Source organism: Xiphophorus maculatus, chromosome 3 (genome assembly GCF_002775205.1).
Source record: "Xiphophorus maculatus strain JP 163 A chromosome 3, X_maculatus-5.0-male, whole genome shotgun sequence".
In the NCBI taxonomy this organism is placed as follows: Eukaryota; Metazoa; Chordata; class Actinopteri; order Cyprinodontiformes; family Poeciliidae; genus Xiphophorus; species Xiphophorus maculatus.
In genome coordinates, this window is record NC_036445.1 from 12,139,888 (window position 1) to 12,163,359 (window position 23,472).

The 23,472-nt window shown below is 40.0% G+C and overlaps 1 protein-coding gene across 1 annotated transcript in view; it reads left to right on the forward strand.

The window, feature by feature from the left end:
• The window catches only part of LOC102216404 (lamin-A), a 35,360-nt gene extending 11,888 nt beyond the window's left edge, over positions 1–23,472 (forward strand). Inside the window, exons 3-13 of the mRNA XM_005801851.3 lie at positions 13,219–13,375; positions 13,778–13,903; positions 14,575–14,745; positions 15,369–15,494; positions 16,455–16,675; positions 17,266–17,584; positions 17,666–17,773; positions 18,429–18,548; positions 18,627–18,686; positions 19,757–19,906; positions 21,148–23,472. Coding sequence (XP_005801908.2) covers positions 13,219–13,375; positions 13,778–13,903; positions 14,575–14,745; positions 15,369–15,494; positions 16,455–16,675; positions 17,266–17,584; positions 17,666–17,773; positions 18,429–18,548; positions 18,627–18,686; positions 19,757–19,906; positions 21,148–21,183 — 1,594 coding nt within the window. The 3' untranslated portion in view covers positions 21,184–23,472. The remainder of the gene's footprint in view (positions 1–13,218; positions 13,376–13,777; positions 13,904–14,574; positions 14,746–15,368; positions 15,495–16,454; positions 16,676–17,265; positions 17,585–17,665; positions 17,774–18,428; positions 18,549–18,626; positions 18,687–19,756; positions 19,907–21,147) is intronic.

Genomic DNA, 23,472 nt, shown 5'->3' on the forward strand with positions numbered 1-23,472 from the left:
GAATCCCAGTTTATTTCCTGACCAACAAGGAGACATCGGCTCTTCTGCAAGACGTGTGTCTGCAGGGATTTTACTCCCAGAAAAACCTCCGAAGGGAAACTTCATCAGAAGAACCTCTTCTGCAGTTTCACTCTAATTGTGAACTGGAGCAATTTCTTTATTTATATTTATATTTTTTTTTATTTATATATGTATTTATAGTAATATTTATTTTTAGTGAACCAAATACATAAGAGGACGTATGTGAAATCACTAGGAAATTAAATTAAATTAAACTGGTAGAAAATACAGTTTTTACATCAATTAATGGTATTTATCTAGATTTCTTTTTTACTTTAGAAAGACCTAAAGTCACACTAAAGTAAACTTTTTGTGTAGGTAAGAGGAAAAGCTGCTTTTTATTTATTTTCTTGTAGCTCTTGCTGTGTTCAACACAATTGTTTGAACCAGCAGTGCAAGCGACCATTATTCAACCATGGATGCTTTATAGATTTTATTTTTGTTTTATTACAAATAATGGTTTTAAATCTTAAATGCAGAATGTTGTTCATTAGTTTAGTCTGAGGATGGTGTTTGAGAGTTTTTTTAGGCTGTATCTTTCAGTTAACAGTTAATTCCTGAATTAGTTGGTAATCAATCGATTAATTGTGATTATTCATGGTAACTCGCGATGAATCGCTCCAGCTCAGGCTGTGAGCCTCTGAAGGCTGTTTGCGCCTCCAGCCTCTAACAGGAGCCACATGTGGCGGCCCGTAAACATCAGGATGGAGGGCGGCCATGTTGGCCCCCGTTGGGGAGCGAGTAATGACAGAGCCGGGCCGCAGCGGAGCAGAACCCGGTGCCGATCGCAGGTTCTGGCAGCCTGCTGGACTGCTGGTGTGTGTTTGTGGAGTTTCCATTTCGCAGCTCGCCAAGCTCTCGATGAGTCACTCTGAGGGAAATGAATGGCTTTAAGATGGATGGGCTCTTCTCCCTCACCGCCTCCATCTTGTTCACATCTTTTACTCTGTTTCCAACCCAATTCGGTTTCCGGGTCTGATGATCCAAACCGGGTGTTCCTCCAACTCATATGTCCTGCATTATCTGTTGCTTTTTGTTTGCTTGTAATGAGACAACAGAAAACTGGATCCAAATCCAAGTTTGACGGGTTTAATGTGGTTCCTTTAAAGGGCCAGTGTTTCCATTTCCAGGCACGGTCATTTTATATAACTGTAAAGTAAATATGTTGGCTTCAGTTGTAATAAAAATACTGTAATAATAATTATTTAGGAGGGGACAATGTTCAGCTCAAACATTAATGTCATGTGATTGTAGCTTTTAAGCCAGTTTGTATCTGCAGTCCTTTAACGGGTTATAATGTTGGCCTGTCGCAAAATCAATCAATCAATTAATCACATAATGAATAACAATGACCTCATTTTTTATTCAGTTTTTTTAAAGGGTAATGTCGCTCAGAGACATAATCTGTTCGTTTTATTTTATTTGTTTGTTTTGATTATTTAAAATATCTCCCAGTTCCAGTGTTGAGTTCTTTGTAAAATCAAAGTTTGTCTTTGAGACGGTGAATTTGGATTAATGTATTACTAGAAGAAAATCTCAAAAGCAATATTTATCACAATAATTCTGCAATTATTGTCAAAGTTGAAGCCTTGTAATTGGGCCTCTGTCTCTTTAAGAATCTCCACCTTCAGGAAGTCATTCCAACATGGCTCCTCTATTAACCCCTTAGCAACGTTTCACCAGAAGTAGCGCCTGTATTGAGCTCAACAGCTTCAGCAGGTGTTTGCTAATTGCTGCTGGCTAGTCTGAAGGATCTGAGGAGGAGCTTTGTCCTTGTAGGCGGGGCTAAGGCCACCCAGGCATTTTTATCCCTAAATCTCTATGGTTGCCATGTATAAAACATGCATGAAAGAATCAAAGCAAGACTCCAGGTTTGTTTATAATATGATAGAAATCTGAAAACTTTATTTTTCATAACACTGCCGCTTTAATAATCCAACACTTTGGCCTTTTGTTGGCTCATATTTAACATGACAGAAATGTTTTGTAGTCGTCTTGTCCATCCATCCATGGTTCGTTCATTCTTTCTAATTTTTTTTTTCTTTAAAAGAAAACTGTTACTGGCAGATTGTGTGGGGAAAAAGCAAACGTTTTTCTTTGCCACCACCCGGGCGCGGCCGGCGCAGCAAAGACAAAGACAGGAAGCGTATTAAAGTTGATGCAGCAGCGGCGTTTCTCTGGGCTCACCTGACGCCGTGCGAATGATCCTGGAGTTTTACTGCTGCATCCTGTTGATCTGCGGGCCGGACTCGTCAGTGCCGGGCTCTCCGCTGCCTCCAGGGCCTCCTGCGTGTCGGCGTGCGATGCCAGTGCGCTGCAGCGTTTGCGTGTGAACGCCCGGCCGCCAGCCATCTCTCTCAACCGCAGCTTGATTGCTCCCCCAGCACCAGATTCTCCCGTTTCCACATTTACAAAGCAGTTGCAGCTAAACATCGTGAAATCTGAAGTTTCATAAGCGACACATGGGATTTATTATCATTCCCTCGTCTCTGCCTTTGTTTTCTTTTTACTGTGCTTGTGGAAAAACTGCAGCCATCTTTGATTGGAGCCTGAAAACAACAATGTGTGGAGCCTGAATCAGGTTTTCGGGATTTAAAATGAGTGTTTCAGATCCAGCCAGAGATTTAACCGGCTAACTTAAACAGAAAGTTTCCAAACGATGCAGCCGAACCAGTTATTAAAAACCTGGCAGCTTCGAAGATTTTCTTTCATTAACTGCAGAAGTTTTTCAGGTTTGAGCAGAACGCTCAAAATGAAAGACAAATATTACCTCAGAAAAATATTTACAGCGTAGTGCACACCTGCAGAGCCTAACGGGTTTGGATTTTATGCATCACAGTTCATAAAATCCACTATCATGGGGTCTAACTTCTTTTTTTTTTTTTGGCCAAAACTGGCATATTTAATCTACTTGAGGACCACAGAATGTATTAAACACAAAAAATAAGTTTAACATGATTTTTCTCTTTTCAGTTTTACCTACTCTGTAGTTTTATTAAATCTAAGATCTGACATTAAAGATCCAAAACAGGAGAGACTTTGTCTGCTTTTCCATTTAACACAGAAACAGTCCAATTTCCAATTTTTTTGAGATCTTCCGTTTCTGTTTTGCCAAACGTTTTACCGTTCTTGACTTGTGGTCGTGGTGCTGATCAGAATCGTTTCAAGGGCCAAAAATGGCCCTGGGGCCACACGTTGAGCACCCCTCATGTAACAGATTAGCACAGAAAAATACTAGTTGTGCCTTTTAAAGAAATTAAATCTTAAAAGTGTGGCGTGCTTTTGCAGTTTCTTGATCTCACCTTTGTTTCACTTATAACTGGGGAAAAATGTCTTATTAGTGAAAACATCTGCTAATGAATATTTTTTCATCAATATTAAACCATTCTTGATTTATAACGAGCTCCATTATCTTGCTGGACAGTTATAAGTTTTGTCTTTGAGTGTAGTAAGATATTTGTACTTGGTAACGTTTCGTGTTTTTGCAGTGCAGTTACTTTGAATATCAAACCACCAAAATGTTTTATCTTTTAAAGCTTCCTGGAGCCTTAAACCTGCAGCTCGTTCTGCAGAACTTCGGCAGAGTAAATGTCAGTTAACTTCAGGTTTTTCTTGTTTCTGTTTGTACTTTTCATTTCATTTTGCAGCTATTTACTACTGTCAGTTAAAATCCCAACAGAACAAGTTCGGCTTGGTGATTGTTGGATAAAGTTAAAGTCGTTTTAATGCTTTAGCTCTGGAGTCTCTCCAGCAAACATTAACAGGTTCTTATCTTTGCCTTCCTTATCTGCAACACTTTCAGTCTGATTTTTCTGTGAAGAATTTCTAAAATTCAACAATCGTCTGAGTCAAAGTGAGTCAGACGTTCCGGCAGGGAGGAGAAGGAACCGATTCATGCATGTTTTATGTGAACACTGCCCGGCGTTAATCTGGGTGTGGCCCATTCCAGATCAAGGACGAGTCGTTCCTTCAGTTGGAGTTTGTTTCAGTCACACGCGCTGCGGCCTCTCCGACAAGTCGGACCCGGTCGGCATCTGTCCCGCTCCGCCTGCCAACGCAGAGCTGCGTTCTCCAACATGAGGCGCCAAACGGGTGGCCAGTGGCTACAACTATTTACCCCAATCCCACACAATCCCTGTCTTTGTGCTCTTTGTCTCAGAGGAGACAGAAAGCGGCCAGCTGCCAGCCTGCAGCGTTTGTTTTAGAGCAGGGATCCGAATCCGTTTCTGTTCAGACTCGGAGTGATGCAGCCGGGCTGGATGAAGTGTCCTCACTCCGGCCGACCAGAACCTGATCTTATGGATTTACTTCACAAAAACCTGTTTAATTTTGCTGCAGCTGCTGGTAATCTCTGCTTCTGTCGATCCGTTTAAACATAAAGGAGCAGCAAATACCAGTTAGTCTCAAAACCCAACCAGTTCAGGCTATTCATCTGATTAAGCTTCTAATATTCAATAAATTTAAGGTGTGATTTAAATTCAGTGATGTTTGGAAAGTGAGAATAATTATTGCTAAAAATCCTTCAACCCACATGCTTCTGTTCTTCTGAGACATTTCTTCAGGAATAACAAATCGATCTGATCAGGATCAAATAAACCAAACTGGACTGATGAGGAAACCTGACTCAGGTCCCTCTTGAAAATGAGATCTAGATCTCAACGGGGTTTACTTGATTAAATAAAGGAAATACTTTAAATGTTGCTTCTGTACCAGTGGTTGCAGTTCTCTTTCCAAACAGTAGGAGTCGCCACTAATGGCATGAAACTGCTCAACACCAGAAAGGGCAATAGAAAACTTTTTACAGCAAATTTACAAATTAAACTTTCTAATCTGACTTATCCTGAAAGTAGATGAAAAGATGCAACATTTATAAATGCATTCATGCAAAATATGCAGCTAAAATTGATTGGCATCATAATATTGATTGAATACTGATTTATACACACAGGTGAAAACTTGAAGTACTCAAGTAAACGGTTACCTTGATAATGTTTAACTTTTTCATTTAATTAATGAACAACTTTTATGAACAAAAATGCAACAAAAAATAAAACATGTTAGAAAATGACATCATGAATATTTGGGAGACATTTTATATAATTTTAATGAGACATAAACTTACAGTTTAATTTTTATCCCGTCTTTCATGCATACATGTTTTTACTCCTTTATGCATGCAATTTAACATTTAACTGAGTAACATGCTTTCCTCTAAATAATTTACAAATGTTCAACCTGAACATTTGTAAACAACTTGAATATAACATGCAGATTAATGGTACTTGCAGTAAATGGAGTAAATGTAACTAGTTACTTTCCATGCAGGTGAAAACTCACTGAAGATTATATCTGAATCACAAGTTGCTTTAAAAATCTTTTCCTTTTTGTTTTCATGTTTGTTTTTACAGAAAAGGAGAGGAAATCATTTTAAATGACTTTTTATGGTCTCATTTTTTCACATCACCACTGGATAACAACAGATGTTTAACCGCTAGTATAACTTAAAAATACAGAAAAACTTTCTCTCCCACAATTAAACACAATAAGTGGAAAAAGTTGTTAAATGTTCACATAGGAGCCAAAAACGAATCAAAAGTCCAGGGAAAATCCCCCTTCGTTCCAGCAGCTTTACGCCCCTTTACTATAAACCACGACGACTTCTGATTGGCTGAGGGATCCAGCCAATCGGCAGGCAGGGAGGAGTGGGACCCACTAAACAAAAACCTGGGTCTGAAAACACGTCGACTCAAACCCATAAACAAGACGGGCTGGACTGAAGCAGCATTAATAAATCATAATATCCTCAAATCTTAATGCTTATTTATTTCTAAAACGTTATGATTTGGCTAAAGTTAAATAAAAGGTTGGATCTCTGGATGTTTCATAAAGTCACTGAGGTCAAATTCAAACTCTAGAAATTAGTGCAAAGTAATTATAAACGGACTCTGTTGTTTTTTAGTTTAATATAGTTTTTTCTTAGATATTTGTTTTAGGGTGGATTGTTTATGATCTACAAGCCGTTTTATTTAGCAACGTTCCTTGTTTTATAGTCCAGCTCTTAAAAACCTTTGGATGTTTACAAGGCCGCATTTTAAAAAACATGTTTTCAGCTTTTTCTGACTGAATATTTCATGATAAAATTAGAGCAGGCACATTTCTGGCCGCCTCTCAGCTGTTGGCCTTCAGCACGGTTCATTTCCTGGTTCTGTTTCAGGGCCCCTGCGTTTGTTTGCAGAAGCCCCATTCTTCCTCAGCCTTCCTCTTCCTCACAGAGCTGCAGAGACATTGGGGAGCGTCGGGGAGAACCCGGTCCGCTTTCCGCCCGGTGCTGGACAGTGAGTCACGGGGAAACTCCCTCCCACACCAGGATGAGGTGGTTTTAATGGCCGACTGGCCGCTGTGATGAATGTGGGAGGATTTCTGCCAGCAGAGCTGCAGAAAAGAGCCAGATGCTGAATGTGGGTTTGGGGTTCTGATGTTGAAACAAGTTGCAGAAGAACTTCAGTGAGCAGAACTGCAGCTGGTTCTGTTTTATTGAAGCTGTTTTTTTTCTTTTCTTTTTTAAATTCTGGAAAAATGAAACATTTTTCTTTTATAACTCAATTTGCAGAAGCAAAGTTTCCTTTGGTTAACAGCTGAAGCATCCGTGGTGGTTAAGGCTTCATTAACACCAGCTGGAGTCCGACTCCCGGTCCGCTGGAGTTGGACTCCAATCCGTTTCTCTATAAAGTCCGGTTCGGTTGGGAAGTGTGAATGCGAACCAATAAAGCGAACTCTGGTCGGCTGAAGTGAACTCTGGTGCCATTCGAATGTACATGTGAAGCGGACCAGAGGAGAAAGTGAACTACAACGCATGGCATTCTGGGTAAATCCAACCAAAACAAATGCGCTAGCCTAGCGCTAGCAGGAGAAATGACTCGGCAAGAGAAATCCTACAACTGCTGAAATCTGACGCTACTCCGTTTTTGTTCATATTTCATGAAATTGTTCTCTGTTTCGTTTTTCGGTTTTTGTTTCCTTCAGTGGTTTTTAGTACAAACACAACCTGACTACGCTATTTTATCTGTAATAATCATAATTAAAACTGCTTGATGAAGGGAAAATATTAAGTTGTGACACTATTAATAAACACTTGGACACTTTTATTTGTTTTTCTTAATATAAACCCCGCCATCACCCTCTGGATGAGCAATACCATCTAAACTAGTACGGCTAGCCATTAGCTATTAGCAATCACTGCAGTTGAGCTACGTTTTTGCTGAAATGCAAAATTGTTTTGTGGTCGTACTTAAATCAACTTAATATGTATGTAAAATTTCTGTGATTTTAAAATGTTTTGTTTTTCTCCTCAAAAGTGAAGGAATAACTCAACTAAAATGTAATTTAAAAGTTAGAAATATTCCAGTGTTACAGTAGGAAACCTTTCCTCAGACTGGATCATTATTGTTCTCCAGAACCAGCAGTCGGGTCGGAGCAGAATGACTGAAGCAAAGCAGCAAAAAACCTAAAATGTTGCTAAATTAGTGCAAAGGTCAGATGAACGTTTGTGTTTCTGTTTCTGCGCTGATTCAGGGCTGCTCAGACGTCTGTGTGTGTGTGTGTGTGTGTGTGTGTGTGTGTGTGTACATATATTATTTCTGCATCCACAGCAACGTGAGCTTACCAGGGCTGACGACTGAGGCCCTGGTTACCACGGCAACAGCACAGCAAAACATGGCTGAAGTGATTGGGATTTCTTCTTTTTTCTCCCTCCCAGTCTGCGAGGCAGAGTTTGTTTCTTGTTACTGGGACGGACAAAGATGTAGCTGTGAGTCATCCTGGAGGCCGGGAGACGAGCCAGAGCATTCCTCCTCCTCCTCCTCCCCCATCATCGCTCCCTCCTCTTCCTCCTCTGTCTCTTTGTCTGCCCTTTCTTTTTATTTTGCTCCCCTTTTCTTTTTGCTGTGCGCTGTGAACATTCCCAAACAGCTTTTATTAAAACAGATTTGTTTCTGTTTGTGAACCCAGAATATTCCGTCTGCCCTTCCAGCACAGAGGTCTCCGTGTATCACCAAACACTCGTTTTTCCACTTTATTCATGCGATCCGTAGAAGTGGGACGCGGTCCGCATGTGTTTGCTCATCTGTTGGGTTGAGAACATATTGGTTTGTCCTCCTGCTGGTTGCAATGGTTGCAATCATTGTGAGATTGTTTGAGAAAAGCTGCAGACTCTCTCCACACAAACTGTGACAGCTTTCAGTGCCTCAGCAGAGCAACATGTCAACAGAAACTCGGCTTATTTATGCTGAAATGAAGAAATTCACTGGATTACATCAACAGAACACGGATCTGGTTGTTTATAGGAGCAAAAACCTGCATTTTTATCTCATCCTGCATAAACATTTCATCACATTTCACCGGTTTATGCTTCCATGGTTACATTTAATTCAGGTGTTCTGAATGTATTGCTGTCAAAACGCCCACATTATTACACAAATAAGTTTAAAAGCACACATGGCCAAGGATTTAATGCTTCAGTCTTTGTCTTAAAATGCCTCCGTGGGTTTTGAGGCTTAAATCTTGGACACGTCAAAAAACTCAGAAAAACAAAACTGCCGTCTCTTTAAATTACACCGTAGCTGTTATTTTAGTAAATTTATTTGCTTATGTCCAAATTTACAATAAAAAACATCAAAGTGATTTACTTAAAAAATGTTAAGAAAAATGTAAGAATCCAAAACTTCAGTCAGAATCCCAGTGGAAACCAACATCCTTTTTATACAATATTAGAAATACATTGAAAAAGGCAATTAATTAATATTTTAAATTAGACATGTTATTGTGTAAAATACAATAAGTTTTATCATCTGGAGCAAATGATGCATCCACAACTAAAACTAAAAAAATCACCTCTAACATCGATGTATGAAAAACTAATTTCTTTCTGCTCAATTTAACATCCATGCAGTGTTAAAATAATCTGTTAATTTTTATGGATTAGCTGATAGTTGGAGCTTAATGAAAGATTTTAACAGAATTTCAACTAAATGAAGCTGAAAGTGACACTTAACGAGTCCTTCAGTTATTTATTTTAATCCTAAATGGAAAATGTTTGTATTGTACAGCTTTGGCTTAATTACTGCTCTGACTGTGGTTCTTTGAACAAATTATTTTTTTTATTCTCTCCAGTTAACGATTAATCGATTACTAAATTGATTATTTCAATAATCAACTGATGTGATTAATCGATTCATCTCTAGACAGCAACATGTTTGACAAAAGGCCTTGAACCTGGTGTGAAGCATGGTGGTGGAGGGATGATGATCCGGGTTACTAAAGTGTTCCGGGGTCAAAGAAGTGGAATATGGGGCGTGCTGTGGTGGCGCAGCGGGTTTGCACGCCCCACGTTTGGAGGCCTTAGTCCTCGACGCGGACGCCGCGGGTTCAACTCCCGGTCCCGGCGACCTTTACCGCATGTCTTCCTCACCCTCCTTCCTGTCTGCCTACTGTGGAAAAAATACGAGCCACTAGCGCCGCAAAAACTCTTCGGAGAAAAAAATGGAAAAAAAAAAAAAAGAAGTGGAACAAATGAATTTACAACTTAAAGTCCGATGGAAAATCTCCTTTAATTTATTAAAAGTATTTTATTTTGTTTTCCTTTGGATTTAATTTTAGAATTTTAATTTAAGAAGTCCCTGATGCATCCAACCACGAAGATAAACAAAGTTTTTTAGTTTTCCCATAAAACCTCTGGAAGAGCAGCGGGTGGGGGACGGGGGACCGACTGGGCCGACCCGCTGCGGCGCCGTGGTCTGCCTCAGGATCCGGCCGTTGACGTCGAGACGAACGGCTTCGTCGTTTCGGGTCGGGTTTATCTCCAGTCGCATAAAAACTCGCTTTTCATTTTTCCACCAGTCGGTTTTCCTCTCACACTGCAAAAACACAAAATCTTACCAAGAGTTTCCGTCTAGTTTATAGTGGAAATGTCTTAGTTTTGTTTTATTTCAAGTGAACTGTCTTACAAATAAATTTTCAGCAAAATATAGGAGCTTGTTTTAAATCAATAATTCCTTAAAATTACAGAAAAACTGCTTGTTCCATTTCAGATTATTTTCACTTAACACATTTTTCCCATGTTATAAATGAAATCTACCAGTGAACTATAACTTTTTCATCAACATTAAAGAATTATTTACTTGAAACAAACTCCAATATCTTGCTGAAAAGTTACTTTAACCGTATAAATCCTGATAACTTCAACAAAATTCAGATTTTTCTTTAATCTTGAGTTTTATGCAGCTTAAACCATTTTGATGGTTTCTAAGTTTGCATCATAATTTGTACATCAAGCCTCTACTGTCATGTAATCATAACCAAATATTTCTATTTTGTAATCATAAAATCAACATTGCTTGATACTTAAACAATTTATTAATTTAAAAGTATATATGTGAGCAATAAAACTACAATTACTTTATCAACATGTATTAGAGAAATGATCGTACCATAAACGATACGTTAGGCGTCAAAGGGTTATCTAGTAAGATATTTTCACTAGAAACAAGACCAAGATTTTGTGTTTTTGCAGTGTAATTCTGCGGTTTTTAACGAGGATTGTTTTGCAGTAATCACACCAGCAGAACGTTTTTAGTCCAGTTGTGACGCCGTGTTTACCGCAGGAACGGGCCGCTGGAATTCAGGGAATGTTTCCAGTCTGAACGTAAAGGTGTGGCACACCTGGACGTAAAGGTGTGGCACACCTGGATCGTAAAGAGCTGCTCATCAACAGAAACAAGAACATCTGCTCAAAGAAACCAGTTCAGGTCCTATTTATGCGTTTTACTGCATGGAAAAGTGTTTTATTCGACAGAAACGGAACCATCAGTGTCTGAAACGGCAATAAACTTTTCACCTCTGATATCTGAAATATAAAAATTGACTGAAAATGTTTATTAAAATAAAGACATAAATGTACTGAATTACAAATTGATTAGAAGAATCTGCTCCAGTACAGCTCACATAAATACACCAATAGCAGAATCAGAACCAAACATCCGGAGCCCAGTGTGAATGGACCTGCAGGCTGCTCTCTTATCTGTCGTTTTCAGGCTGTTTACAGAAACAGTCAGTAGATTTTGGTTCAGGAGTTTTTAAAGAGGCAGAATCATGAAATCCACTTGATTTTAATGTTTTCTCGTCAAAAACATTGCAGTAGTTTTTTTTTTTTTATTCTTTCATGCATGTTTGCAAAATTCTCTAATCTCCATGGCAACTCTTCAGCTGTGTAAAATGCCTGGGTGGACCTAGCCCCGCCTTCGAGACAAAGCTCCTAACCCTTTGGCTCCTTCAGACTAGCCAGCAGCAGTTAGCAAACAGCTGGTGGAACTGCTGAGCTCATTATAGCAGCTACTGCTCAGTTAAACGCCGGTAAAGACGATGTTAAAGTTTTGGGACGACTTCCTGGAGGTGGAGTTTCTTAAAGAGGCAGAGGTCCAATTTCAAGGGGTTAAATTTCTTTTATTTCATATATGCAGCAGTTTTATAACTGAAGTTAGCATAGCTACTTGGTTAAGCTATCAAATGGAAGTATGAGCCTGGAGACTACATGATATTCCCCGTTAGTAGTTGTTGACGCTGTAGTTTTTAATCAGGTTTGCATCTTTGTCATAAAGTGTTTGGTTGAAACCCGTTTGTTCTGGTTCTGGTCCGGTCTGTGAGGTCTGGACGCAGGCTCCCTCGGCAGATGGTCGTTATTAGAGACAATGAGGCCAAATGGGAGAACTGGAGCCCATTTCCTCCCCCTCCACCTCCTGATTGTTTTTTCTCCGCTGGTTCGGCCGTTTCCCTGAACTGAACCGAACGTGAGCCGCTTTGAGTCAGGACAGGTTCTAACAGAACCTGGTTCTGGTCGGACTGGGCCCAGTTGGTCCGGCTGCCCAGTAGAGTCTGACTTTGAAGAACTGAAGCAGCATCTGATCAGATTAGAGTGTTTGAGCTTCTAGATTAATAAATGATCAATTAGTAAATATTGATTAGTAGTTAAACGGCTCCTTCCATCCTACACAAAAGATTCACCTTTACTAAATATTTAACATTCAGAAATCATTTTTGGTCATTACAATATTAACGGTTCAGTAGATTTCTTTTCATTTATTTAATTTAACATAAATTGTTGTTTGACCTCATATTTCAGTTTGGACAATAAAAGTTCTGAACGACGTTATGATTTATTTATTTTACTTCATATAATCGTATTTCTGAACCATCTGAGAGAAAGTTTGTTCCCAGTTTATTTTTACGTTTAAAGGTCGTCAACCTCTCGTCACTTTCTTTATTATTTATTATAAATTTGCTGTTATATTCCTAACTGCACTGACGAACAAATTAAAGTTGATTTTGCATGTTTTGATCAAACTTGTGAAACTATTAGTGGATTTAACTTTGCTGGTGCAGAATTATCAAATACATTTTTAAATCAACACGTTTATGTCTGAAAAGTTTAAAGTCAGATCAGCTCCGTTTTTCTCAGCCGGGACAGAAGCTCAGATATCGGTATCGAAATTTTTTAAAAATTGGATCGGTGCATTTCTAATTCTCATACATATCACAATAGTATCACAAAATATTGTGATAAACTTACCGTCCACACCTTTATTGCATAATCCATGAAGCCAGTATAAACAATTTATTCTCATGTAATAAAATAAATCATGTTTTTTTCCCCCTAATTAGATAAAATAGTTTAAAATCAAAAATGTGCAGAACATGATGATTTGTCATGAGAACAAATTGTCCCAGAAGTTATTACGATAAACAATAATATTGTTGTTTTAAAGCAATATAAAAGTGAAACATTTGAGCATTTAACACTGAAACTGGAAAACATTTTAAATATAAACAGAAACTGATTAAATTAATTATGAAGGAAAATTGTCCTTCAAAAAAAAGCTACACTATTGAGTTTTTCTCAATTTCTCATTCATTTATCATTTAATTGGTTTTATTGAGACAGATCAAATTTATTTTTTTTGTATTTTTTTTTAAGCTGATAGGAAATAAAGGTCAGAATTCAGATGCAGCAGAGAGAAAAGGTGTAAAGTTTTTGGATCGTATTAAAGGAGAGAAATTTTCTCCAGAACTCGGTGAGCAAACTAACGCCCACGTCTCGTCGCTCCGCAGGAACGCCAAGAAGGAGTCGGACCTGGAGGCGGCGCTGCTGCGGCTGCGGGACCTGGAGGCCATGTTGAACTCCAAAGACGCCGCCTACACCACCGCCCTGGGCGAGAAGCGCAACCTGGAGGCCGAGCTGAAGGAGCTGAAGGCCCAGCTGGCCAAGGTGAGCGTGGCCAGAGTACGACCGAGTCTGACCGAGGCCTCCTGAGGCTGCTGCAGTCAGGAAAGGTGCACTTCCTGCCTCGGAGCGGCAGAAATCTTCGCTCTGCGGCCTGATTTGTGGTTTTTGGAGCGGAGAGCGATGTTGCCGCTCAGGTTTTCCACCTGCCTGAAGCCGCCGTCGCTCCCTCTGAGTTATCGCTGCATGCAGAAAATAATTTCCTATAATTGCTCTGCAGCTGATTATGAATGAGGCAGCTGCTTTCTGCCAGTTTTATCAATGAATATCAGCTCAAAGCTCGACGTTGTGGCTGCGCTCCACCTACTGTCCAAACCTAGGAACTGCACCTTTCTGTCCAGTGTGTTTTTTCTGTGTTTTTAGCTTTTTTTCTGTCTTCTCTCCCAGCTGGACGGCAGCTTTGCCGATACGAAGAAGCAGCTGCAGGACGAGATGCTGCGGCGGGTGGATGCAGAGAACCGCCTGCAGACCCTGAAGGAGGAGCTGGAGTTCCAGAAGAACATCTACGCCGAGGTTGGTGCTCCTCGTCTCCTGTTTTTCTGCAGGCAGTTTGTTCGCTTCCAAAAAGCGACCGCTGGTTCTGCATCTCCTCCTCCAGATTTGCTCCCATGATGCATTTTTCACCTTCACTTCTACTGAACAGGATTAGAGATGGGGGATTAAAAACTGACTTGGAATAATAAATTTCATCTCAAACTTCAGATTTTTTTTCTCAGAAATTCTGACTTTAATCAGAGTTTGTAGCTTAAATACTGAATTATGACTTTTTTCCTTAGAATTTGGACTTTAATCTCAAAATTCTGACTTTTTTTTTTCCAAATTCAGAGTCTAAATTTAGAAAAATTAAAAATTCAGTGAAAAATTTATTCTTTCTTAAAAAATCATGTTCCGTTTTGATTTCACCTAAAAACCTGCTGCTGTGACTCGCCTTTTCTTCCTGTAATTATGTTTTAATCTTTCGGTCTTGTTTTGGTTTTAGCCTGTGAAAAGTGAATAAAAATTATGTTTAAATGTGATGATGATCTGCTTATGGATTTTTCTGCTGGAGCTCCTGAGAAGTAATTTCTTCACAGCAGCTGACTGATCAATCAAATTAAATTCACTGAGGCCTCAGTTTATTGTTATTTAAGTGCAGATGAGCTGGGTTTTCTCAGCGTCTCTGAATGTTTTGGGGTTCTTTGCAGGAGCTGCGTGAGTCGAAGCGTCGACACGAGTCTCGCATCGTGGAGATCGACAGCGGCAGGCAGCAGGAGTTTGAGAGCAAACTGGCCGACGCGCTGGTGGAGCTGAGGACGCAGCACGAGGACCAGGTCCGCCTCTACAAGGAGGAGCTGGAGAAGACCTACCACTCCAAGGTGGGAGGGCGGCGCCGGCGCCACCTGCAGGCTACGCCGTGTCTCATTTAACACAGATTCATCACTTAGGTCCAGGAGATTAAACTCGTTTTGATTTCAGGCGACATCAGGATCGTTGATGTCCTCAAACGGCAGAATGTCTTGATAAAACTACATTTTAACAAACTTTAATTGGTACTTCTTAAATGCAACAACTTTTAACATTTTTCACATTCATTTAATTTGGTTCTTTACAAATGAATATGAAATATTTAAGCACACATCTGTTAAAGTTCAGGGACACTAGAGGGCCTCATAAATGGTGTTTCCTTTTAGTGAATTTATTTTCAAAATGTCAAATGGAAACGTCTCCTCTGTTAAGAGATGATTTCATGTCTTTTAATGACTTATCGCGTGAACAAACTTATTGACTTGTGATTTTAATTTAATTTCTTATTTAATGGAAACGGCGCAGTTATAAAGCTGTTGTTTTTTTTTTTTACATCAACAAGGATTTCCACTCATTTGTAATAGAAATGCAGCTACTGAAAGATAATTCACAGTGAATTAAAAACCTCCAAACTGAGGGCTTTTTAAGTGAGAAGATGTTTGTGTTCTGATGTTTGTCCGTCTCCGTGCTGCAGCTGGAAAACGCCCGCCAGTCGGCAAACAGACACAACCACCTGGTGGGCGAGGCTCACGAGGAGCTGCAGCAGACCCGGGTCCGTCTGGAGGGCATGACGGTCCAGCTGACCCAGCTGCAGAAACAGGTACCGCTTCCTCACGCTGCGTCGGGTCGGAGAGCCCGCCGGGACTCACCCAGACAGCCGTCACTTCCCACCGATTCATTATTAAAAACCACGTTGTTACTGAGTTGAAACGCGCACATTAACCACTACACTGCAAAAACACAAAATATTAGCAGGTAAGTTTTGTATATTTTCTAGTGAAATGTCTTAGCTTTGTCTCATTCAAGTGTAGTTGGTCAGAAAAACCTTTGAGTAAAATATAAGAGCTTATTTGAAGTAAAGTTTTAGTTCCAATGGCAGATTATTTCACTAATGACATGGGAACAATTCTTGTAAGTGAAATAATCTTCCAGTTTTAAAGTAAAGAATTACTGACTTAAAATAAACTCCTTTTTCTTGCTGAAAACTTATTGCTAAGTTAGTTTAGTCACTAAGATATTTGCACTAAGAATTGGACAAAATTACTTGAGATTTTGTTTTTTTGCAGTGTAGTGACGCCGTTGCTATGAATCGATTTATAGCCACAGAAAAAAACTGTTCTGATGTGAAATGAGCTGGAATCTGTCACAAAAATGTTTGCAGCTCCATCATTTTGTTTTCCTGATTTCTATAAAATGTCTGAAATTAAAGTGGAGAAAAGTGCTGATATTTTGATTTGTATAAAATGTGTATTCATCCCTGATATGAAATCTATAAACAGTTTAGTTTCTGTCAAGACGTTGGAGGGGATTCAATTAAATTCTTTCTTTATTTGTCAGTTAATTTTACATACCAGCCGCTGCAGGAGACGTAGTTTAAATACTTCATGATGTATTTTATCCCATTTGATGATTGTTATATCTGGTGAAAAACAACTCGATTCCCTGACGAAAATCGGTGCAGAACGATCATGTGACTCAGGATGAGTCATGTGACTCCTCGGGTCTGGTAATGGGACGTCGGCGATGCGTTTCCTCTGACCGACTCTCGTGTCTCTGGCAGCTGGCGGCCAGTGAGGCCAGAGTCCGGGAGCTGGAGGAGTCCATGGCGCGGGAGCGCGACATGATGCGGCGCCGCATGGAGGACAAGGACCGCGACATGGCCGAGATCCGGGCCCGGATGCAGCAGCAGCTGGACGAGTACCAGGAGCTGCTGGACATCAAGCTGGCCCTGGATATGGAGATCAGCGCGTACAGGAAGCTGCTGGAGGGAGAGGAGGAGAGGTGAGCTGAAGGTCGACCAAACATGGATGTGTTTGTAAGGAGGAGACGGGGGAAGACGAGCTCTAAACTGAGGCATGGATTCAGTTTTCTGCAGTTTATGATGAGCAGAGCAGTAATACCAGTGGATTTTCCAGACATGGTGCCATTTTGTAGCATAATCAAGTAACTCTTGCCTTTAGTTGTATCAAAAATGACTTAAAAGAAATTTTACTTCCTGGTTTAATGTCTAGAAATTGGGCCACTGTCTCTTTAAAAACTCCTAATTTTTTGCTCAGTGCTTTAGCTGACTTTGAAATCGTTTAGCGTACTTGGCTACTCTGAGTCTGTCACCCACTGCTACCCGTTAGCCACTGATTAGCGATGCACATTTTGTTACACTTCTGCTGCTCTGCTAATGGCATAGCTAAATTTTAGCATAGCATTTTGCTAACTTTGAAAATATTTAGCTTCCCCTAAATCAATTTTTCCAGATAAATTCCAGATGATTTTGCTCAACAAGGCGAAGCCACAGTTTCCTTCGCTGTTCTGTAAACGATCAGTTAAAGACGCGGTCTCTAAGCTGCTTTTGTTTTACTCCCCCCCTCCACCAGGCTCCGCCTCTCCCCCAGCCCCTCCTCCACTAAGGTCACAGTGACCCGGTCCTCGGGGTCGGGCCACACCAGCCGCCTGCTCCTCTCCGCCGCCGCCTCCTCCTCTGCTGCGGCAGCCGCCGCCTCCAGCAGCCGCACTTCGTCCAGCGCCAGCAAGAAGCGCCGCCTGAATGACAACGACAGCGAGACGTCCAGCATGGTGGGCGGCACCATCACCAAGACCCGCATCAGCCAGCAAGCCTCCGCCAGCGGACGCATCACCGTGGACGAGGTCGACCTGGAGGGCAAGTTCATCCGTCTGAGCAACAAGGCGGACGAGGTAACGAGTTGCTCGCAAACTTTACGGTCCCTGAAAATGACACCAAACTGACGAGACGATGAACATTTTTACGCCCTTCAGGATCAATCTCTGGCAAACTGGCAGCTGAAGAGGCAAGTCGGCAGCGGCGCTCCGATCGTCTACAAGTTCCCCAGCAAGTTCACTCTGAAGGCCGGATCCACCGTGACGGTGAGTCCAACGCCCGGGTTGGTTCTTTTTGGTTCTGTTAAAGGGGAAGTACTGTACAAAATGGAATAGATTTATTACCAGATACATTATACTATGAGCATATTGTAATTCTTGTGTGTTTCTCCAACTCAAAAATAGTAAAAGGTAAAACAAACATGTATTTAAGAATTATATTAAGTTTTTTTGAGCTTCATGTCATGTTATACTGTTTTTAAATCAGAAACTGATTTTATTCATGTTTGAGAAATTCTTAAATCTCCATAGCGACCATTCATCTCTGCAAAATGCCTGAGTGAACCTAGCTCCGCCTTCAAGGCGCGGCTCCTCCCCCAGACTAGTCTGACTCCTTCAGACTAGCCAGCAGCAATTAGCAAACACCTGGTGGAGCTACTTCTCAGTGCAGCGCTGGTAAAACCGATGTTAAAGGGTTAATAGAGGAGCCATCTTGTAATGAGTTTCTAAAAGAGCAGGAGCTTTTAAAGAGACAGAGGCCCAATTTTTCAAGGCGTTAAATTATAAACTCTAACTTCTTTTAGCGTTTTGAAGGTAACATAGTTACTCGGGTTATGCTATAAAATGGCACCATGTACCTGGAAAACACATGAAACTGGCCGTTTAAACCAAGCTGTGATTAAATGGGTCCCGAACTGTGCAGGTCTGGGCGGCATCTGGTGGTGGAACCCACAACCCGCCCACTGATCTGGTCTGGAAGAACCAGGCGTCCTGGGGCAGCGGCGACCTCCTGCAGACCACGCTCATCAGCGCCGCCGGAGAGGTCGGCCCAGATCCAACATTTTATTCATTTTCTGTTTGTTTCAAAAACTGAACCGTTTTCTCTTTGATCCTTCAACAGGAAATGGCCTCCAGGAAAGTGATGCGCACCCTGTTCCAGGATGAAGATGATGATGACATGGTAAACTCTTCCTCTCTAACATTTGGCAGCCGTAAATCAACCAATAAATCAACAACAAAATATATCACAATAAACACGGAATCAATATCATTAAATAATACAGCTGATAGAATATCCACTGAACTCTGATCCAGAACTGCACAGCATTCTGGGAGATGTAGGCAGAGGAGAGACTTTAGCTTTCAAGGCTAGCTAAGAGACTCTTGGATTAACCAACTCACTTGCACTTTTGTTGCCTAGCAACTTGCTCAGTCTCTGGTTTAGTAACTTGTGCAGCAACAGTTTGCCTCATAACTGCTAAAAACCAGTTTGGAGTGAAAACTGGTTAAAACAGGAAAAATTGAGCCACCAAACTGGTGGCTCAATTTGATATTTCAGATATTTAAAACAAAAAACTGATCAATAATTATTGATATTGACTGATATGAAACACTTAAGTTTTTAGACTTAAGCTTAGTGTATGTTTTCTGTACTGATTGAACAGGGTTAGTACTTATTGTATTATTAATCATTTGTCGTAATAAATTTCTTATGATAATTCTGATTTATTGTTATGATAAAATCCAGTTAATTACGTTTAAAAAAAGACTCTGTGTTGTCTGGATTGTTACTTTTACTATTTTTTCCATTGCTTGTTCAATGAAAAGCATCAATAAAATTGAAATATAATTAAATGCAGTTTAATGGATGCGGTTTAGTGATGTAACTCAGACTTATTTATATGATTGGAATGTTTTTCACGATCAATATTTGTTTGTGGGATAATAACTGCTGTGACACAGTCACTGCCATAAGTTCCTTAAAAAAAGTAGTGATAAACTTTAAACAACTCAGTTTTAAAAGAAAACAATTCTGATTCATTTCATTATGTGGAGAAATGTCGCTTATTCAACCGAAAGCAGAAAAACTATAAATTATCTAATAACCAAGCTGCAGTAGTTTAATATCGGAAAATATAAACATTGGTACAAAGAAAATATCTCTGAAGACGCTCGTTGGTCTTTTCATCCTGTTGAACTGCAACGTCTGAAAGGTAAATGATGATGTTTGTTGTTTGGCGCCCCCTGCAGGGAGCCCACAGCACCAGCGCAGAGAACGAGTACAACCTGCGCAGCCGCACGGTCATCTGCGACTCGTGTGGTCAGACGTCGGATCGCTCCGGCGGGTTGGACGGCCTCATAGGACAATCCTCCTTCATGGGAACCAACGATCCCAGACAGGTACCGCCCAGTTCTACTGGTCAACTTACCAGCAGAACCAGAACTGGTTTCAATAAACCAGCTAAAAGCAGAAGCACTCAGTCACTGCAGAATTAGTTTTTTAACAAAATCAAAGTAAATATTTAAATAATGCAACAATGTTCCCCGCTCCATTTAAACCCATTAACTGATAAAATCTTTATTTATGTAAGTTTGTGTTTTTATTTTAGCTTCTGTCTGTAAAACATCTGAGGGAAATCTAAGAGAATCACAGCAAAAACAAAATCTTAGAATATTTTCCTTTCGCTTCTATAGCAAATATCTTAATACACTTGAAATAAGACGAAACCAATTTAAAACTTTCAGCAAGATACAGGAGATGCTAGTAAGAAAATATTTCCTTAATAGGTCAAAATAAAGAAGGACTAATTAAACTGGCAGATTATTTCACATAACATGGGAAAAATATCTTCAGTGAAATAATCTACCAATAGAATTATCAATATTTCATCAATGTTAAAGTTTTCAGCCAGATACAGGAGAGGCTTGTAAGTCATTAATAGTTTAATATTATGTCACTTATAACAACATATAGCAATAAGTGAAATAATAGAACTAGTACTTTTCCATCAGCATTAAACATTTATTGACTTAAATGCCCATATCTTTATGAAAAGTTAGTTAAAGGTTAGTTTTGTCTTATTTCCAGTGGACTCAGACATTTGCACTAGAAAGTAACAGAAATGGTTGGTAAGATTTAGTGTTTTTGTTTTGCTGCTGCAGCTTCTCTTTATCTTTTCACAATAAATACAATTCTGGTGCAAAAAAATCTTATTTTCTCTGACCAGTTTAAAAATTGAAGCTGAAGCTTGATGTTAATGATCCAGTTGATTGAAGCTAAAAGACTCGACGTCTTTCTGACCCCTCCCTGAGGGAAAGGCTCTGGGCCGTTTCTGGTTGAAATATTCAGAGTTTTACCCTGATAGACACAATGAAAATCTTTCATAATGAACCCAAAAGAAGCAACACTTTGTTAGTCATGTAAAATTGAACATTATTAAACTGAAAGTACTAAAACATTTATTTACACAAAACTGCCAAAAGCCTATAACCTTTTTCTGATTATTTACGGAAAAACAAAGAAAAACTCTGTTTCAGAAAAGTCCTGTAAGAAAAAACGTTAAACACATCGTTAAAATATAAGCATCACGTTTCAGGAGGAAACGCATTCATTTACATTTTTTTGTCATTTTCCCCTTTAGGGTGGCATGAAGCCGGAGAACTGCTCCGTCATGTAAAAACCAACGGGCACCTCATCTGAACGCACCACAGAGCAGGATCCTTTTGTACCATCAGGATCTTTTTTTATTTTTTTATACGATAATTTGTTCCTTTTTTTTGTATCCAGATTAATGTGCAGGTTGGACCTGCTTCACGGTTTTGGGCTTTGGGCTCAGGATGTTCAGATTTCCTCATGTTGAATTCATTTTTTCCTGCATGTCTTGTTTTGGCCTCCGCTCTGTCTGCACGCTCCGCTCCGGCCCAGTCCGCTCCAGTCCGGGCTTTCACTGCCGCCGCTGAACACACACAGCTGGCGAACAAACCCCAGAGCTTTAATAATCATTCTGTTTGAAGACTTTTGTTTACACTTTGTTTGCTGGAACGGCATCATTTCTGTGTGTATATGCAACAGGAAAAATCCTCCAAAGAAAAAGACTGTTGGCTCAGGTTTTTAAACTAACATCTTGTATATTTGCTTTAGGCGACGTAGTCGTGCTACTGTGGTGCGTAGAAATTATGAAATTAAGCTTGCTTGCACAGATAAAGTTCAGCTTCTAGTTTAGAGCATCTATAGAACATGGCTTGGTTTAACTCTGATGTTTTGCTTTATTTTACTTCTTTTTTCCTCTTTCTTAGCACAGCATGGTTCAGCTGGTCCACAAGTGCTGATCAGGCAGTAGCAGGCGCATCCGACAGTCCAGACAGGGAGTGAAGGTCAGGAAATGAAGGAAACCCTGCAGTAGTGCAGCTTAAAGGAGGCTGGCTGGTGGCATCTTGCTGATGTTTATCAGTTTTCCTTCCAACAAAAACCCAAAGTTATTGTGAAATCTTTGCGCTCCACGTTACAACAGTTGACCTGCGTTCAAATCCACAACGTGACCCGATCAAACTCCACTTAAAGCTGCAGTACGTAACTTTCACTAAAATATGTTCTTTCCATATTTAATAAAAATATCGCCACATTGTTACAGTTTAATATGAGACAAATAATCTGTAAAGAAAAATATCTAGTTCTTGCCAGAGGTGCCAACACTCTGAAGAAATTCACCACTTCTGGTCAAAACCAACCAATCAGAGGCAGGTGGCGGGTCTTGTCGCTGTCAATCATCCTCATGTACGCTATGCAATGTGCGAATGGTGTGGAAACAATTCACTTTTAACAGAGAAACTGTTTTTCCGCTAACTAGCTTTAGCATTCTTTGCGGACTAAGTTGTGGTGAACTGAGTGATTGACAGCGCTAAGTCCCGCCTCCTGGCTGTGATTGGCTGGTTTTGACTGAGTTTCTGCAGGTAGCACTGGGAGAAAGCAGAAGAGCTCTATTTTTTTTTCACAGATTTGTCTTTTATCGTCTCAACAATGTAAAAAAAAAAAACAACTTTAAAAAGTTTCTTTTGTAAAAGTTGCATACTGCAGCTTTAAGCCACTGTCTGACTGTCTGATGCTCCAGAAACTGCCGGGTGCGACTTTTCAACATGCCACGTCCCTTTAGATCCAGTCCTTCCCATCGCTGGGCTGCAAGTAAAACCAGTGAAACCAGTTCTGGATGTTTAATTTCCAGTGACTCTAATCTGAGAATATTAATTTCCTTGGATTTATTTGAATAAAGCGAACAGGAAGCTGCTGGAGGCTGCAGTTAAATTTGCCTTCAGAGGAAAGAAACTTTCTCTGCTCACATGATTCTCCGGTCTTGTGACGGTCAGCCTTCCTCCTCCTCATCCTCGGTTTGTGTCGCTCTGTAAAATTGGTCACAAGGGCTTCTTTCTTTCTTTTTTCTTTTTTCCAGTTGAACTCTGCATCTTTAGAAATATTTTTGGGATTTTGGACTTTATGCGCTGCTTTTAGAGGTCTGCAGCATGTATGCAAAGCAGGTAGATTTGTACTGTAGTTTGGCAGCTTTATGCATTTATACTCCATGTTAAAGTTTATCAGCACAGAAAATACTTGATGGATTTGTTTTTTGTCTGATTTGTCATTCAGGCCAAAAATATATTTTTATTTTTAAAACCCTAAAGTGCCTCAGCAAACTCCTAAAAACCATGACCTCATGACCTCCATTTGAAAGAGCAAAGATCTAGTTTTGACCATGTTTTTACGTTCAGATAATTTATATAGAGAAGTTATAATTTTTCTCAGACGAGATGTTCGTCCCATTTAAGTGTCTCAAATTTTACCCAAATCTGTTGATGTCAAAGTTTTTCCTCCCTTTAAAGTGGTATAATAATTAGAAACAAAACGCCAAGCTTTGACTTGTTGTAATTGTATTTTTTTCTAAAATGAAGCCGAATAAAAGCTATTTTTCCCACCG